General features: G+C 31.0%; 1 protein-coding gene across 2 annotated transcripts in view; it reads right to left on the bottom strand.

Annotated features, from left to right (window-relative positions):
- LOC134262655 (multiple epidermal growth factor-like domains protein 10) overlaps window positions 1–19,219 on the bottom strand; it is a 108,562-nt gene extending 89,343 nt beyond the window's left edge. The window contains exons 1-4 of one of the 2 annotated variants that reach the window (XM_062745028.1): window positions 19,085–19,219; window positions 18,723–18,787; window positions 18,448–18,573; window positions 15,391–15,650 (exon numbers count right to left, since the gene is read on the bottom strand). In XM_062745028.1, the coding sequence (XP_062601012.1) occupies window positions 15,430–15,650; window positions 18,448–18,573; window positions 18,723–18,787; window positions 19,085–19,215 (543 nt within the window). In that variant the 5' untranslated portion in view covers window positions 19,216–19,219 and the 3' untranslated portion in view covers window positions 15,391–15,429. Of the gene's footprint in view, window positions 1–15,390; window positions 15,651–18,447; window positions 18,574–18,722; window positions 18,788–19,084 lie in introns of those variants that run through there. The other variant, XM_062745029.1, reaches the window with a different exon arrangement.
- Window positions 19,220–19,776: the final 557 nt, after the last annotated feature.

The following is a 19,776-nucleotide window of genomic DNA, read 5'->3' as shown; positions in this document are numbered from 1 at the left end:
TGCAGTTTTTTTTTTTTTTTGGTGATACATAAATGATTAATAAATATTTTATGCATATTGCTATAGCTATAATTCAATGACATGTATTTAGAAAATGAAACAAAAAATGAATTCAATTTTAAAGCCTTATCACTATGAATTTCGATAGAATGTATATTAATAACCATTTTATGAAAGACTATTTTCATTGGCAATCTGGATGAAAATAAGTTTTTTGCCTTGAAAAAAAAATTATGACATTTTTAATAGTTTTTTCCCTCGATTAAACAAAACAGTTTAAGATATTTTGTTTAGTAAACCTACGTTTTGTCTTTGAATTACATATAGGTGTGCTTTATAATTTCCAGAACATTTTTTTCAAATTAAAGATTTTTGTAGGTATCCTTGTATTTACCAATTCCTCACCTATAGTGAGACCTCACATGAATTACTGTTATTATGAATATACCAGTGTGACTAATAGTATAACCTACTGTTATTTTCATTCATTGCATGTATATAATTTATACTTACGTTCTTTTATTCATATCATGTAATTTTGATTTTATGTTCATGCATTTGTTTTTGCTGTTACTGTATGATTTTATACATTTATTTAGATATTCTAAATATTGTTAAATATTGTTAAATAAATAATTTTTAAAGCTGTTACAATAAATAAATATTACTTCAATAAAGTCAATACAAGTTGCTGTCCTTAAAAAATGGACTGCAATACGTGGACCATATGCATGTGTTTCTTAATGAAATTCAATGTATAAAAATACAATGATCTGCCATCTTGTGACTGATTACATAGGCGTCGGAACCGGGGTAGATGGGGGGGGGGTCTTAGCCACCCTTTTTTCCAAATATATATTTAGTATAGACATTGAACATTGCTGCGTAGGTTTAGCCCCCCACCAAACTTTCCACCGACAAGTCGCAGTATACGTTAAAAAGAGGAAAGTGGTGGTACTGAGGTTTGAACTTGACCCCCCCCCCTCGAAAAAGGATTTTCGTGTTTGGGAAAATGACATTTACCTTTTTTTTTTCTTTTGCTTGTCAGGTTTTTTGAAGGTATAGTTTTTTGGGTTTTTTTACACTTAGCACTCCCCCCTCCCAACTTTCAATTTGCTTCCGACGCCAATGGATTTTAGTTTCAAAGCAAAACTGTTTAATTTTATCTCCGATTTATACGGGAGAAATCTATCATGGTTAAAATAGATCTGATGGTTCACGTGTGGCACAGCTCTGTTGTACTCAGATTTTTTTGTCAGAGCCCCCCCCCCCCACACACACACAATAAAAACTGTTGCTACCGACCTCTATTAGAGGTAATTGGATGACTGAAATAGCAAATTATTTTGCGAGCCTTGATGCACAAAATTAATGCCCGTGAAAACTTGTTTTATCCTTTAAAAGCTTTAGCTAGTCGTTAAATGACGTTTTTCATTCAAGTTGTTAGTTACATGTATTGATATACTGCAAGTTCTTCCTACTTTTTGAAATGCTTGTGCCTGAAACATGGCGAATCAATAAAAGTATACGTACGCGGGTATGTTAAGGCAGCACATAGACCAAAATTCGGCGAATTAAGACTTTTTTATAATTATGTAACACTAAAAAATCGGTGTAGTCAAGCATAAAACTTTTTTTATAATTATGCATTGTATAGACTTCAATGGGACTTATACTACATGAAGCACTTCACCACGACGTCACCACGTGACGTCTATTATTAGAAAATATGCCTTAATGAAAAAGTGAAAAGTTCAACACTACCCCGGGGATAATTAATTTAAATTTGTAATAATAATTATGTAAAAACATCTCTGTACCATGAAAAGTGCTGCTAGAATCCTACTGTCCTATCACAGAAATAATTATTCAACACTTTCTGACGAAACCTTCCCAAAATTTTTACATTTTGTTCATAACATCGAAAAAAATGCATTAATTCCCGTAAACCATACGATTCTAGCAGCACTTTCCAAAAACAATAGAATAAGATCTTTAGATAGAAACAAAAATTAAGTTTCAAATTGTGCGGCGTAGTGTTGAACTTTTGCATCTTATTTGTTTCGAACGACAGAGAAAAGGCTGATCGGCAAGTAAACACCCTCCATGCTTTAATTTTACGAAGAAATTGTTGAAGTATATTACCATACCTTATTCATAAGCTTTATTCCCACATGAACCACACATGGTATTCATTCTAAATGCTTTTAAACTCCGATTTCTTGTGTTTGTTTACATGAATTCTCGTTACGTTTCACTTTCACTCTGCTACTGCATGATCAACAGTTATGACGTCACGGGTTTGGTATTTAACCCCTGTGATAACTACAGAGACACAGATACGACAAAATTCTGTTTGTATTATGCCTCTGCATATATTGATTAATTTTTACGACCTCAAATCAATCTTAGATATCGATTATAAGAAATTGTTATCTCTAAACTTCACGTCATATAGCTTACTATGACGTCATATCATATAGGCAAGTAGAATATTTGGTTGTAACCTAAACCTACCTGCGTATAAGAAAAAAATTTGGATCTGCCCCTAAATATATAGATGCGATATGCGCGATTTGCCATTAAATGACATTGATTCTAATTCGAATAGGGTGAATTATTATACGGACAAGTTGCCTAAGGTGCGAACTCTCTAGCATATTCGCGCATGCGTAGCCTGTCGTTTGCTCATGGCATCCTGTTTAGCTTCGCTTATATATTTACTGTATGGACCGCAGGGTCCACGCAAAAAGTCAATACAGAATGTTGGAATCAAAATTAAGGGAGATAACTGTAAAAAAAAAAGTTGAAAAAAAATACCTTGTACGTTTTAAAATAAGAGGTGTAATGGTCATTTCACACTTCAGCAGACTGGATTAGTTAATTGTGAAACCTCAGAAGACAATCAATGGTCTTTTTTGGTTTGGAGGAAACTATTAGATTTAAAGTGATCAAAGTTCTTGCTCTTACCAGGAAACAGAAAGGAAAATATAATGAAAATACAGTTTTATTCTGCACTGTGATTTATGAGACAAGTATCTGTATTAAAACAGGAAGGAAACGTATCTTTCATATATAATTAATTTTGTATTATATTAATATCAAGATTATACCTTCATTAACAATTCACGTATAAGAAGAAAGTTATTTCTTGTATTTTTCAATTTTTTATCATCATTATTTTTTTCACTCATGGCATGTCCCAGTTGATACTATTTTTATAATCAATTTTTGAAGTAAATTTAAATGCTAACACTTACAGCATCACTCAAATTCTAACTAAAAATTACATGATAGAGTGAATTTTACCAAACATTGGCACATTAAATTTTACGTGTATGCGTATAAATTTTAATTGGGTTATTCCTAAAATTAATAGCATATTAAATACTAACAGATTTAATATGATTTTTTAAAAAATATATGTTATATTATTTATGCAAAATTTTAATTTGAATGTGAAGCATATTGTAAAGCACCGAAAAAAGATATTGCAGTTTGATGAATTGTATTTTTGTACTAGAAAAAATGAAAGCTGGGGTGTTAATAATACAAACATAGACTTAGTGTTAAAAGTATACATTGAAGGAAACAATCTACAGTCAATTTGCAATTTTCAGGCAAAAATATGTTAATTTCATTTTTATTTTTATTTCTTAGATTAAACTGTATGTTTGGCAAAAAATTATAATCAGATGAATGCGTTTACATTTCACATTGTCAAGTATTTTGCTTATTAAGTGTGAGGTAAAGCATATAAAAGACTATAAAACTTACATAAGGTCAAAAGGTAAGAATATGCATTTTAGTTTGACGTCACAAATTTTGAAACCTGTGGAAGTGCAATGTCATATGCACAAATAAAAATCTACACTTACACTAGACAGAACCTATTGCAGTCATTCTCCCATTAAATGTAACTTACCCAAGAATACACAGCATAGGGATTTTGAAATACAATTAACATCAGTTCTGTATTCAAGGCAATGATTTTAGAATGTACGTATAAGCTTTGGATAATTATCTTATGAAAGATTTGTCTCATTAATGCAACGTTGTGAGCAAACAGATTTCCATAACGAAACTAAGGCGGCCTGCTCAATTTGTAAATATATGTCCTTCCATTTATGAGATAATTTTTTTTAACCACTGTATAAAAAATGTATTTTTTAAACATCTGCTGCCTATGTTAAATATTCAAATAGTTTATAATTAGAACCGTAAAGAGCTAAGTTCACGAAGTGCAAAAATCCGCCTAGTCATCAAAATAAGTGAAACTTCCTGAAATTATACTCGAAGATTTGTATGTTGTAAAACATTTTACTTTTTAAGAATATCTTTTCTGGTTTTCTTTTTACAGCCGTTTCAATTTAGCATTGTTTTCTTAATCAATGCTGTCACGTCATTACGTTGACGTTATATGCTTCAACACTGTAAGGTTGACGTTTTGTATAAAAATAACACATAAACGTTTATGGAATAAAATTCAACAATATAGGCCATTCTTCAAAATTTTAAAATTTCAGGACAATGTTTTTATAAATTTTTTAAGAAATTCTGAAAAATGGGTTGTTTTTTTTTTTTCATTTTTATATAATACATAGAAATGAGAACTATTTGTTATATATTTATAAATAATGATTGAGTGGAAAAACCGTGGATACATGCAACACTTTTTAAATGAAAATAAGGGGCAGATTAAATCTATCATATCTGAGTAAAACTGATTTTTTTGTAGTAAAATATATACTATGGTACATGTAGTCATGAAGGAAACGGATTTTAATATCCTTAAATGTGCTATTATATGGTCCTATACGGCATACAAACTTAAAAAATAGAGATTTTGACAGAGAATAGATAAGTGTTCTTTAATAACTAAATCAAGCCAAAACAAATGCTAAATTAAAAATGAGTATGTTTGTAGTTAAATCATCATTTATTATATTGTCATTTAAAGATTTTACTGCACTTCCTTAATTTTTGGCATTTCCCGAACATTTGATATGTACACAGTTTTTATACACGAAAAATAGTGACAATATTGAAGGCTACATATGTATCTTACGCACACAGAGCGGTATATATATTTAGGAAAGAAACCACAATAGTAGACTTTTAAACAAAATTGATGCAAACCGGCGCACGTAGCATCGTCTTTGAAAGGGGGGGGGGGCTGCCAGAGAATTTTTTTCACTTATCTGTAAATTAAAGTTGACAAGCAAAAAAAAAAAAAAAAAAAAGAAAAAAAAAGAAAAGAAATTGCCCAAACTCGAAAATCATATTTCTTGGGGGTGGGGTGGGGCAACTTTTTTCATTGACAACTTTCTTTCACTACCAATTGTTTTGCAAACAATACTACATTTCCCTGATATCATTTTACTATGCTAAGTCGGGGGGGGGGGCACTAATCTTTCAATGAACATTTTCAGTAGTATTGGTATTGGTAATGTTGGGAAAAAAGTGCCCCCCCCCCCTCAGTGTTGCTTCGTGCATGCAAAGCATCAAATCATAAAAATAAGCTTTTTCGTTAAAAAAAAAAAAAGAAGAACAACAAAACGGAAACACAAGAGTTCCAAGGTATTAAAATTATTAAAGTTAAAAACAAGATAACCACCATCTTCGCTAGCTAGGGTTTGAGAAGATGGTTAAACAGAAATGGCACGCAAACCAATTATTTAATGTAAATTACTTACTAGTAATTGAAATAAATCCACCAATGAACGATAAAAACGTTATATAATAAAAGTGAAAAATTTTATCAAAATTCTCTCAGTACCACTTCTTATTTTAAAAATCTACACTTCCCCTTTTTTGAATACACTGCAACATGTGCGTGTTGAAATGGGGGAGGGGGGTGTAACCTTTTTAAAAAAAAGAATATCTTAATATTTACAGATTATATAACTAATCAAAATTCTCATAACTGAATAAAATCAAAATTTATATTTATTGAAAAAACTAGAGGATTACGGATAACCGCTAATTAGCATGACTAGCTTTCGACAGAGGGATTAGCTCAAAAAAGAAAAAAAACAAAAAACAAAAACTAATGCACACAGATTAGCATGACTAGCTATCGACGAAGAGATTAGCTCAAAAACTAACGCACGAGGATTTTAGCTGATTCACAGCGATTTCTATGGAATTGTTCAGATCTAATTACTTATTTTATATAGGGAAAATTCAGTAGAGGTATAATAAACGAAACTAACTTCACGTGCTAATATCATGAATCTTTGTCATGTGACCGATGTTCTTTCAAAATATATGCGGGGTGAAAAAAATCGTTGTGTCATTTGAAACTTATTTATCTAGGACTTCTTTTAAGAAAACCTTTTACAATATACGAGACATTTCGGCAATGTAATTCATATCCTTACAACATGTCAAGCAACATATTACCTTACCATACCCCCCCCCCCCGGGATACCATGTTGAATGAATCAGAGACAAACACCCTATCTATGATGTTATATTCTATACGTTATTTCAAGAATACAAAAATGACAGAGAGGTAAAATTACCAGTTCAACCCGTTTATGATACATGTAATACATTTGGGACTTGGGACATACTGGTTTAATGATTTAATTCAATGACCAAGTCACGAAACATCAGTAATGTTCTTAATTTTTTATCATACAGATTTTTAAAAATAAATGAATATTCAATTCAATTATTAATTTCTTTTTAAATATTACTGTATCCCTGTAGTATCTTTATTGGCATATTCATTGCATATATTATTGTCTTATAAACAAGTACTAAAGTTATCTGCAATGTTATTTGTCACACATGAGTAGTGATTTGTCAAACGTCATTTAATACGAGTGATATCGTGGGGATCCGAACACCACCACTCCCCTCCCATTACCCTCAGGCTAATTTTTTTCGTTAGAAGACCTCTCTCTTAGCTTCTCATTTTATGTCCAGGCTCTATCTCATATAAGAATGTACTCTACTATAAACTGACTTGCTAATTTTGACCGCCCTCTTTCCCTTAGACCTGAAGTTGAAAAGGTTACATTTGAGAGGAGTAACTCAAAATCATAAGAGATTTAAACAAGTAGCCTCCCTTTGACGTTTTTTCTTGTGGCATGAAGGCGAGACTGCAACCATAAAGAGCTATCAGCCTGTCACTATCTCGGTACATGTAGTAAGTTATTCATTTTTACAGTGTACATTGTATTGTCTAATAAATACCCATCACAAAAATTACACGGGATCAAAAATCAATACGCTGTATTTTCACAAATTGTTTATTTCAATAGATCTATTTGAATTTTCAACTCGAATTTTCTAGGTTCAATACTTCGTTAGGCCTACGTATATGTTATAAACTCTCGGATCGGAAAATATTTTAAATAATAAACTTTTTAAAATTAAGCGGTCTTCTTGAAATGCAACAGCAGTTTCTAAAATGCATGTTGGTTTTGGATAGGGCCTGTGGCTTTGTGCGCTTACAAGTATCTTGACTCAGCCAAACGTAAATCATTTTTATCATATATGAAGCCAGTCGATGCAGACTTCACGACATATACAATGTGAGTTTTGTAAAAGGGTAAAACAATAATTTTCAGTTTATAAATACATCCTGGTAGTTGCTACCTATGTAATTGTTTATGTTAAAAATATATTTTAGGACTAATTCCGACTTGGGGACAATAAAGTTTCTCGGGTGATCTCCCTTTGATTACATAGTGACCATGGAGACGAGATCGGGAGATAAAACACCAATACACTGTTTGTAAAATAAATAAGATTTGGGGGAAAGAGTATCCATTTTTAAAAATATTTCAGCATAATCAATGATAATGTAAACCTAGATCAGCTGCGCTTGACTAAAAAGTATTGGGTTAGGAATGAGTCACCATTGTTGCATCTTCATGCAGTCATGCTTATAGAGACTCCGAGAGACTTTCGTACTTTTTTTGGCACCACAACACAAAATAACTGATAATAAATGGGATATTTGCATTTAAAAACTAATTAAAATTTACAAAAGCAACATATAATCTTGTTTCTTTTTAATTAATTTGGGTAAACCCCCATTATTTCTACTTTGGTGGTCGGTGCGAAGAGATTTGAATCGAACGAAAATTAAATATTTCGATGTGGCCACACCCCTCGAACAAAATAAAATAACACTCTATTTGTTCATTTTTTAATTTTCTTTTTAATGGTGTGAATTTTATTTTGTTCAAAGGGTGTGGCCACAGCAAAAATTTGAATCAAAGACGAAAAAATGCTAAATTTTGATAAAAAGTGGCAAAGTTCACGTGTTTAGACGCTTTCTGCACAAATATGACGTCATCAAATGAAAATTTTGGCGTAAACTATTTAAGTTTGATACCAAAGAATAATATTTCCATAAATAATTTTCTTCTTCCCCTCACTTTATTTTTCCTAAAATCATTAGGCCGATTTAGCACATTCGTGGATTTAGCTCTTTTCTTTCATAAAAAAATTGTTGGCCCACAAGATATTATAGTAAACAATATCATATATTGATATATTTTGAGATTTTCATTTTCTTAATACCTTTCCAAAAAGTTCCAATAATTTTTATTACTATCATTAACGTGAACAGTTCAAATGATTGCTTATATTTTTTTAGGGAGAGGGGTGTGGGGGGGGGGGCGTAAAAACTGATATACTTTATCAAAAAGTTTAAGTAAATGACCTTTTGGCAGTTTTTTTGGTGATACATAAATCATGACTAATAAATATTTTTTTTGCATACTGCTATAGCTATAATTCAATGACATATATTTAGAAAATGAAAAAAAAAAGATTTCAATTTTAAAGCCTTTTCACTATAAATTTTGATAGAATGTATATTAATAACCATTTTATGAGAGACTATTTTCATTGGCAATCTGGATAAAAATAAGTTTTCTGCCATGAAAAAAAAAGTTTATGACATTTTTAATAGTTTTTTCCTCGATTAAACAAAACAGTTTAAGATATTTTGTTTAGTAAACCTACCTTTTGTCTTTTAATTACATATAGGTGTGCTTTATAATTTCCAGAACATATTTTTCAAATCAAAGATTTTTGTAGGTATCCTTGTATTTACGAATTCCTCACCTTTAGTGATACCTCACATGAATTACTGTTATTATCAATAAATCAGTAAGACTAATAGTCTAACCTACTATTATTTTCATTCATTGCAGATATATAATTTATACATACGTTCTTTTATTCATACCATGTAATTTTGATTTTATGTTCATATATTTTTTTTGGCTGTTACTGTATGATTTTATGTATTATTTATTTGGATATTCTAAATATTGTTAAATAAATAATTTTAAAGCTGTTACAATAAATAAATATTACATCAATAAAGTCAATAAAAGTCAATACAAAAAGTTGGAATCAAAATTAAGGGAGATAACTGTAAAAAAAAAGTTGGAAAAGGGCAAAAAATACTTTGTACGTTTTGTAATCAGAGGGATTTTGTTCTTGGTCCAATCTTCTTTATAATGTTTAGACCTGTTACTGTTTTCCTATCCCTTCAAACGATAGACCTTGATTTGTGATTAGTAATGACGTTTGCACTGATTAAAGAAGAAAAAATCCTCCATGAATGTACAAATAGATCTTACTGAAAGCATTCATTTTTTTATTTACAGTTGTTAAACCACTTAAGGAACCGATTCGTTGGTGCCATGAATATGATAGGCTGTTTTTCGAAATCAAAGTCTAAATAACAAGTTGTTCGTTAAAGTAGTTTAATGACTTATAAAATTGAATATTGTTTCATAAGAATCTGCAAAGGAGGTACAGAATGGCATTACGTAATAAACAATCTGTGAAAGAATAATTAAATTTTATTTAGATGTATAGGAGATTTTGTTGATTAGAGATGTTTACCCTTCAATGCTTTATAAATAATGGCAGTGTTTATGATTTATTATGGGAAAAGCAAATAATGTGTCAGATCAAAGAGTGAAGTAAGAGGTGCACAATGGCAATATGTAACAAAGATTCTGTGAAAGTCTCATAAAGTCTCATTCAGCGTTATCACTGTTATCCATGGTATTCAGACTTGATTGGGCGAGGTGAAAAGTACCAGAGGTACAGCGTGCTATACTTTTTGAAACAACTACTCTCTTTCATTGGTCATATAAAATAGTATGGTGAAAATCGGATGGATTATTGCTAACTCAGTACAAGGATCACGTGCTATTAATTTAAAGTTCTTTAATCATAAGTAACCTAGACATCTGAAGACATGCGTCTTCAGATATCATATTAGGCTTACAAGATATTCTCCTCTGATATTTGAAGGTACTATATATATTACAACGACAAAAACTGGGTAAAACTCGATGCACAACCATCAATGATCCGGGGTTCCAAGCCTGTTTCATTTATCCTAGAGTTGTCCCAAAAAGTCGGAGACGTGGAAAAAAGTTTAGTTTGTTTTTGCTAAATTAAATTTGTTTTCATGTTATAGAAAGGAGTAACATTTTTTTATCATACTTTTCCGGTTTCAGAATGATATCACATTTAATAAGAAAATTATGAAAAAATAAAAAGGCGTATGCCGGTGAAGGCTTTAAATTTAGACCTATACTCGGTACTTAGGGCCATTGAGCAGTGAGGGCTCTTTATCGCTAGCGCCTACCGTGACACGGGACCTACAACTTAATGTCATATCCGAAAGACTCGTGACTTTCACTTCTAGTGCCGAGCGCTTGGCGAAGGAGTAGTCACTTTTATTGACGCGACACTGCAAACGAGAATCATAAAGCTATAATGCAGCTATATCTATAAACATTAGGAAGATATACATTGTACTCATAAATATGGGGAATTATATAGTATAATAAATATGAACTCAATGCACGGTCAGGAACATGGAGAATATCGATCTCGGACTAGCGCCCTAGGTTAATATTCTCAATGTATCTTAGGTCAGCATCTGTCCTCCCGGGTCATCATAATGGATATTGACCTATATTGAGTTCATTTGTGTATAATATTTTTTCAAAGTGAAAAACAACTCTTGACTATGAAACTTATTTAAATTCAATACTGTCCATTTTTAGCAGATTCAGAATTTACTTGAAAGATCACCTTATATTGTAGGAAGCAAAGAATACACGTTCATTGACGTTGTTCGTGGTCCGTCATGGACCTCTGTTCCTCTGTCTGTGTTTAACAAGCAATTCCCTACTTCTTACATGCCTTACATATTTTCGGTACGGAGGGAAAAAATGAATCTCATACCATTTAAAAACATTTTTTCTTTTAGAATTCAATGTGCAATGTCATTTCTGTACTCTTTTCCCTTCTCTAATGTACATATCCGTGCGACGGTTACGCCTTTGACATTTTCATTAATCTAGATTCCAACAACACTTTGAAAATTAGGAGACTAATCGTATGTTTCTCGTCATATTTATGTATGTAAATGTGTTTTTTTAACCCAGCGGCTAGGTTAATGACTCCCTCGGGTACCTCTGCTTATGCAAAACTTCAAGAAATCAATAATGACGTCAAGGTAAAACTGTGCAAATGAATCTCTGAGAATAAATGCTTTCTTACATGAGATCATTTCTCATAAATATTGTAAATATAAATCTATGTGTAACTTATCTTGTCATTGTAACACTATTTTAATGTAGAATTAAAACCACCTTGATCTCGCTGTACTGACTTAGATGACGTCATAAACTTGATTGAGACGCAGTTTCTCTGTATTTGAGATGCAGATCAAGCTATTATTGAAGCTTGTAAATATGAAATTAAAAATTAAATAAGCGTGATTTGACAAGAATCTAGCGATAATTTTAATGTTTTATTCAATATTATCAAGTCCTATTCAATTGAAAGCAATTAGGTCTCATATTAAACCGCAGCAATGCACATTTATACGTAAATGTACAATAATAACAGGCACACACCCCTTTCCTCGAAAATTTCAGAAGTCTAGCTATATCCGTTAATTATAAACAATAAATTATGAATTTTTTATACACTTGTAGTTATTGTTCCTACTAAATTAAAATGTGATGATAGCAAGTTGTGCGCTGTTGCCTTTTTCTGAAATTTTACATTATTTTACATCATTTTACATGTATGAGTATTGTCTTAATATACGAAGTTTATCAAAAGATATTATTTCAATGAGTATTATTTTAATATACGAAGTTTATCAAAAGATAACTAAATTTTATATCATTCCAGGACATAAAGAAGTTGCTCCTATCACTTTTCGTGTTAAAGAAATTTGTCCTATACAAAATACATTTAATTGCATATAAAAATTCGTATATCGTTAAACATTTACAATCTTTGTAGTCGTTCATTTACTTTTCTAATTTAAAATGTTTCACGTGACAAACAGCTAATGTTAGTGAAGTTGCTTTGGCCTAACTTGGCAGAGACCATATACATGCATAAACAATAATATTAGAATTAACATTAAACAAAAACCTATGCTAATAAAAAAAATACAAACATTGTATTGGTTTTTACGGATTATTTTAAGATGTATTTCCTGTGGATGGAGTCAAGGACAGATGATACAAACATTTTTTTTTTCTTTGAAAAAGATTAAATATTATGTCACTAGCTTAGAAAAGTGGATGGTTCTTAGATTGTGTTCTCCTAAGAAATGGAATATGAAAAATACTTGGAAAATATTTGTAATATTTCAATGAAAAAAAAAAATATTGACAAATCACATTCAGTAAAGTTTTACAGGTTAAAACAAATTTCAGAATATGTTACCTTGGTGCTAAAAGTGTAATATAAACTTTAGAAAAATATACCTAGCCAGGTGAATTTTATTAGGAAAAGCTAAAATGTAAAAATCAGTCTATATGATATTGCTATTTTTTTGTCATTTTGTTCCTCCTCTTAAAATTCACCTGGTATATTTTTTCAAAAGTTTATACTATACTTTTAGCACCAAGGTAACATATTCTGAATTTTTATTTCACCTGTAGACCTTTACTAAATGTGATTTGTCTATATTTGTTTTTTTATTATTGAAATATTACTAATATTTTTCCAGTCTATTTCATTTTCCAATTCTCAGGAGAAAATATTCTAAAAAATATCTACTTTTCTAAACTTGTGACATGATATTTAATCTTTTTCAAAGAAAAAAAATTGTTTGTATCATATGTCCTTAACCTTTGATTCTAGTTTCACCAATTTCAGTATAAGATCATTTTTTTACATAGCATTAAAGAAATAAAAGAAAAATGTTCTAGTGAGTAAATTATGTCGAATTTTGTTCGTGCGCCGACAGACCATACCGGCCTTTAAAAATCGTTTCAATATTTTTAACATGAAAGATATATATTTTATAATTCATAATTTTAAAGAACAATTAATTCATTATGTCTATTCAATATTTGGTTGGTATTGGTTCCATATTTAAAACGTTATTAACATTTACTGTGACATTTTGGGACAACCGTCGTACATTATTTTTCGTAACGATTTCATCACATACAAAAACATATTGTATATTGTTCATTGATGTAAAGGTGTAGATAAAGACACTAATAAAAGTAAATCATTGATATGTGTTAAGTTTATTAATGCACTTGTTTCAATGAAATCTAGATTAATTTCAATTCCAAAGTTCTAAGATAAGTTCGAAAGTTAAGATAATTTACAGTACGGGGAAGAATCATTAAATTCCCTATATAAAATTAATATAATTGTTTATATAAATCAGCAACACTAAAGACAAAATTAACATCAACATCCAAGTAGCACAAGTATTTTATGAAATAGTATTTCAAGGATTAGAAAGAAAATGACTTTAGAAGCATAGCTTGGATTGACCTGTTTAAAATCAGTTTTAACCTACTTTTATGAAAATTTTGCTGATTGAATGATTTACGAATAGTACTACGTAGTTTATTACCAAATAGATATATTATGTACTATATATATATATATATATTCATATTTCAATCGGAAAGGCATAAATTAAATTTCAATTTCTTGCAATAAAACTACTAAACAAATTTAGGATAAATATGAATTCGATGGAAACTAATGATATGAATGGGAATGCAGTAAATATCTGAACGGTAGAAAATATAAGTGTACTGCACCAAGAAAAAAGTATAAAGTCGGGTCAAATCTAAGGTATAAAGACATCTAGTGTACATTTCTTTGGCAAACATCTGGCATTATAAATGGAAGTCAAAGATTTTTAAAAGAGACTCTCAAAGTCAAAGCTCCTTTTTTTACAAGCATTGGCACTACATATTCAATTTCTCTGAGTTTCAAAAGCAAAGTTCATATTTGAACTCCTTAGCGATATATAATGACACCTCGGGTGAGTGTTAAATCATCTTTAAGGTCGTTAAAATCCATTAACATGATCAATGTTGCTCTTTTTTTTATTTCACATCTACAGGTATATGTAGGTATTATATAAGTAGGTGACAGAAAACACAGTAAGCAGCCGAACAAGGCAATTGTCTTCAGTTTGTTCATGTATTTTAAGAATCTAATGGTGAAGTGGTGCCAAAAGTATATTGAATTTGATTGTAAATAGTGGACAAATACCTAAAATTAAAAGATAAATTTTGCAGACATATGATCTTTATTCACCAAAAGAGTTTACTATAAACAGGTGTAAAAAAAAAAAAAACAGCACATACAACAGAATGTAAAAAAGAGAATAATATATATATATATATATATATATATATATATATATATATATATATATATATATATATATATATATATATATATATATATATATATATATATATAATTTTTGTTAATATTCTGGTGGGCAAAATATTTTTTCTAAATGACGTTTTTTTATTTTATTTATTTTTTTTTTTCGTAATAGAAAATTTTGTGACAATGTGATTAGAGAAGAAGACCTTTTCCCATTTGAGATTGTCTTTTATCGTTTATTGAAATATGTTTTACATATACTATTGCATTTTTTGACCACTTCCTTGCACTATAAGTTTTCTTTTTATATAAGCATGAGTGCAGGCTGCGTTGCATAGTTACGACAATTTTACACAAAGATTTTGTGAAATTATTATTATTACTTCGTAATGACCTGGACTGGAAAAAATAACTTTGAGCAACTTTGTATCATGCATGTTTATTATACATTCAATTCCTCAGTTAGATTATTTCTGAATTAATGATTCTATGGCAGGTGTAGTTTCATTAATATATATATGCAGAAAAATGGATAAACACAGAAAGGTTTCAGATTATGCACAACGAATGTTTGAAACACAGAATATCCAATTGCAGAAATTAAAAAAAAATGCTTAATATTCTTTGTTTTAATGATATAAAATTACATGTGTACATCAGGTTAAATTATACTACGTGGTTCTAGAATAAAAATAAAAAAAAAAGTTTCCTAATTTTTTCTCAAGGTGCATTTTCTTGTATCTGAATTTAGAAACGGCAATTTTCATATTCAGTGTCTTCATTGTCATTCTGACTGTCGTTTCTTTTTTCATGCAGTAAGATTATCAAGTACACAATCAACAACACTGCCACCAGAATAGAAGATACGATTACAGACATGCGTAGATAACCGTTGCTGAGTCTTAAGACCGTCACTTCCTCTTCCTCCTCCTCCTCAGTGATGTCCTCCTCCTCAGTGATTTCTAAAACTAATTAAATGAATACTAATATCAAAACATAAATCCATCATTTCTATTTAAATTTGTACTCACATGAACACATCAGACACAAATTTAATAGCACATCAATGACCTCTCGCTTTACTTTCAGTGACCACGAAATACAACAAGATATATATACGTTACCGTGTCTGTTGCGTTATAATATCGAGTTTGAGATATTTTGTTGTAACAAGAGGCCTAATAGGCCATCCGGGTATCATGCAACACCTCACCAACATTTGAATTTCTAACGTGCTTCAAACCACAGGCCATGAAATTCCAAATTTTGAACAAGGTATCATTGCTTATTATAGCTTTACACTAAGCTTGCTTACGTTGGATATTTACATGTAATACCCAGAGGTGGATCAGATAGCAATAGGAAAATGCATTTCCACTTTATAACCAGTTGTGCACCCCACCCCACTGGAATAACTGACCCTTGATCAACATGTTTCAAAATTTTCAAAAAGACATTTCGCTCAATATATATGGTTGATAAATTACATAGAGCAGATTTTAAAGAATTCATTTATTTTCAGAATATGTAACCCCTCAACCCCAGTACCTCTGACCTGAGGCCCCTGAAATTAATCATTTTGGAAGAGACACCTTTCTTAATCATAGATAATTACTTAGATCAATCGCATAACACTCAGGAGCAAAGAAAAAGATTTTCTTGCATTCTCATTATACTTGTTTATGTAATGATTGATTGATTGTACATTGTTTAACGTCCCTCTCGAGAAATTTTTACTCACATAGAGACGTCACCGTATGCCGGTGAAGGGCTTCAAATTTTGACCTACACCCGGCACTCATGGCTATTGAGCAGTGAGAAATCTTTTTCGTGCCAACGCCTGGCTCTGACAAGGGGCCTCGGTTTTTAAGGTTTCATCCGAAGGACCCACAACTTTCACTTCAAAGTGCCGAGTGCATGGGGAATAAACAGTTGCTACCCATTTTACGTTACAGTTACGGCTGAGATACGAACTCACGACCTCCCAATCACGGAGCGAGCGCTCTGCCGACAGTTTATTCATTGAAGTGCCGCCCTAACACCAGAACCCATGAAGAAGGAGCCATCTAGTTCAAAATTGTGGAAGTGGAAATCTTATTCATAATAACTATAAACTTAGTTTATTTAATACGAAAGAGCAGAGGAGAATATTTAAAGGAATTAATGCATTTTCACAATATAGTTAAAAGAGCCCCGCCCTAACACCAGTACCCCTTACCTGAGGTCATGTTATTCACAATTCATCTCAAAAGTTTACCCTGCGTTTCATTTTCCTTTCAGTATATATTGATACAACAAATATCAAAACAAAGTTGTTTGATAACGTGTAAACAAGAAACGCCCATTCTTATATATACGAGGATTAGCAATGTCCAAAAAGTAGTAGACAACAAAAACTGTTTAGTTTCTCTTTGCTTAATTAAATATCTTTTCTTGTAAGGGCAAAAAGTAACATTTTATAATCATGCACTTCAAGTTTCATGAAGATATCACACTTAAAAAGAAAAATATGAAAAAAAGTAAAGAAGGCATGTATCTGTACATCAGCGCCAAAAAGCAAGGGTAATTTACGTTATTTATATTGATTGATTGTATACTTTTTAACGTCCCTCTCCAGAATATTTCATTGATATGGAGACATCACCATTACCGGTGAAGGGCTGCAAATTTAGGCCTATGCTCGGCATTAAAGGCCTTTCACCAGGGAGGGATCTTTATCGTACCACACCTGCTGTGCCACGGGGCCTCGGTTTATACGGTCTCATCCGAAGAACCGCCCCATTTAGTCGCCTTTTACAACAAGCAAGGGGGTACTGAGGACCTTTTTTAACCCGGATCCCAACAGGGCCGTTATTTATAAGGTCATTATCTCCTTTGCTGCTTTACACGGGCCTGTTCACATCCAATCTTTAAAAGTGAAAATCCACTCTTGACTTTGGGACTTATTTCAAATTCACAATTTTCCGTCTTCTGGCAGATTAAAATTCCACTCAAAATTTATTAAAAAGATCACCTTACACTGTAGGCAGAAGATAATGCACATTGTTTGGTGTCGTTTGTGGCCCAGAAAGTTGTCCACTGTTTAAGTTTAACTAACAGCTCTCTACTTCTTGCTTGCAGTACCTATTTTCGGTATAGAGGAAAACTCTCATTGAATCTTACATCATTTAGAAAGAATTTTTCTATCAGAATGTAGTACGTATGTAATGTCACATCTGTACTTTTTGATCGGTCTCTGATGCAGATAAACATAGATTTAAAAAAAAAAAAATACGTCCCTGTGCGCCGGTTACGCCTTTACCGACGTCATTTGCGTCAAACTCGAATCCGACGATACTTTGAAAATCAGGACATTAATTGTCTTCTTCTGATGTCATTTGTATGAAAATTAAACATCTTATTAAGATTTTTATACTGGTTTAAATGATTTAAATTTGTGTTCAATGTTTAACATAATGCCCCCAAAAATTGAAAGCAAATCTTATAATAATATGTGTAAACTATTCCAAATTATGTTCGTATGCTCGCATGCCGACATACCATATTGACCTTCATATAAATTTTCCCAATATCTATAATATGAAAGATATATATTTTAGAATTCACATTTTCAAAGAACATCAAAAATGCAGAAAATTGACTATACATAATTTGGCTAGTTTTGATTGCAGTTTAACAACGTTATAAACATTTTCTAGGACTTTTTGGACAGCCCTCAAATTTATAGTTTATATATAATCATTTAATTAAATGACGGTTTCGTACCTGCACATCCTACAGCGAAATTACACGAGCTTATGTTACAGTTGCATGTGTTTGTACATTTATCACCAAATTTTGGATACAAACAAGGATGACTACAATTTTCTCCGTACAACCCTGGGGAACAATCTGCAAGATTTCAGATAAAAAATAATAATTAGAAATTTTAGGATTTCTTAAAAGTATTTTTTAAGAATGGTAAAGGAAGATAAAAATGCAATGTGTATTGTTGTCTTTTATAAATACACGGAGGGTACACTAATTAAAAGTCAACTTACCAAGACACTGTTGAAGTGTGGAATTCCAAGATGTGCCAGGACAACAACCGTTGTAGAAGCTATCCCTATATTCATATGAATTATACCCCTTAAAATCAGAAATTTTAATGAAGATTCATTTTTGGCATCTAGTTTTAGCACGTGTGTTGGATCGCTCAAATTAAGTATTTACTCCGCATTAGAAGATGCTATTACATTTCCATGATTCTTAATATAGCTAAAATACTTTTTTTTAAATTTAAATTCAGTATAAATCGCTAAATTTGCAATTCGATGAAAATTCCACTTATACAGTAATCGCCAAATCATTAATAACATTAAAAAAAGCAATTTCAGTTTAACTGTGAAAATATTTCACTTACTCCGAACAAGGTCCATTGGTCAAAATACCGGACTGTACAATAAGTAACAGAAAAGCGGTTATATCTTTAACGGTTAACAAAATGCCCAGGGGGCTTTTATATCTATGAGAATTTCTCGATTTTAAAATCATTGTACCCCTGCACAAATACACCATTCCCAAACTAGTTTATTTAAATTTCCTTGGTTTATTTTTTGTTATTTATTGTTCTTTTTGAAAATTCGTTCTTCCGCAAAATTCCCTGTACTACTAAAATAATTTTCCAGTAAAACATAGCACTTGTAAATAGGAAAACTTCATTATTTAGTACACGTGTGCTTCCAAACAAATATTTATATTTCTTGATTCCTTTTATTCGTTGATAAAAAAAAAAAACATACTTTAAAAAATGCATACTGAATTTCTGCTGTTTTTCTATAGTTGAAATTACATGTAAATCTTTCTAAGGATCTTATTTACTTACGAAAGACTAGATTTAAAATGTACAACCAATTGCATTGATTGCTTTAGTATTGTAATATTGATAAACGTGTTATAAATAAGTTGCCCACAAGCTTATAATAGAAAAGCTGATATTTTATAGAAATCAATTAATAAAATAGTTATCTTCCATGATAATCACGTGAAAACACATGATTTCGTATTTCTCAATAAGCATTCAACAAAAGAACTCAGTGGTACAAAAGGAGTTGC

This window comes from Saccostrea cucullata, unplaced genomic scaffold (genome assembly GCF_032062105.1).
Source record: "Saccostrea cucullata isolate Sc308-1 unplaced genomic scaffold, CSIRO_AGI_Scuc_v1 ctg1321, whole genome shotgun sequence".
Lineage (NCBI taxonomy): Eukaryota > Metazoa > Mollusca > Bivalvia > Ostreida > Ostreidae > Saccostrea > Saccostrea cuccullata.
This window is presented reverse-complemented; position numbering and strand designations above follow the sequence as displayed.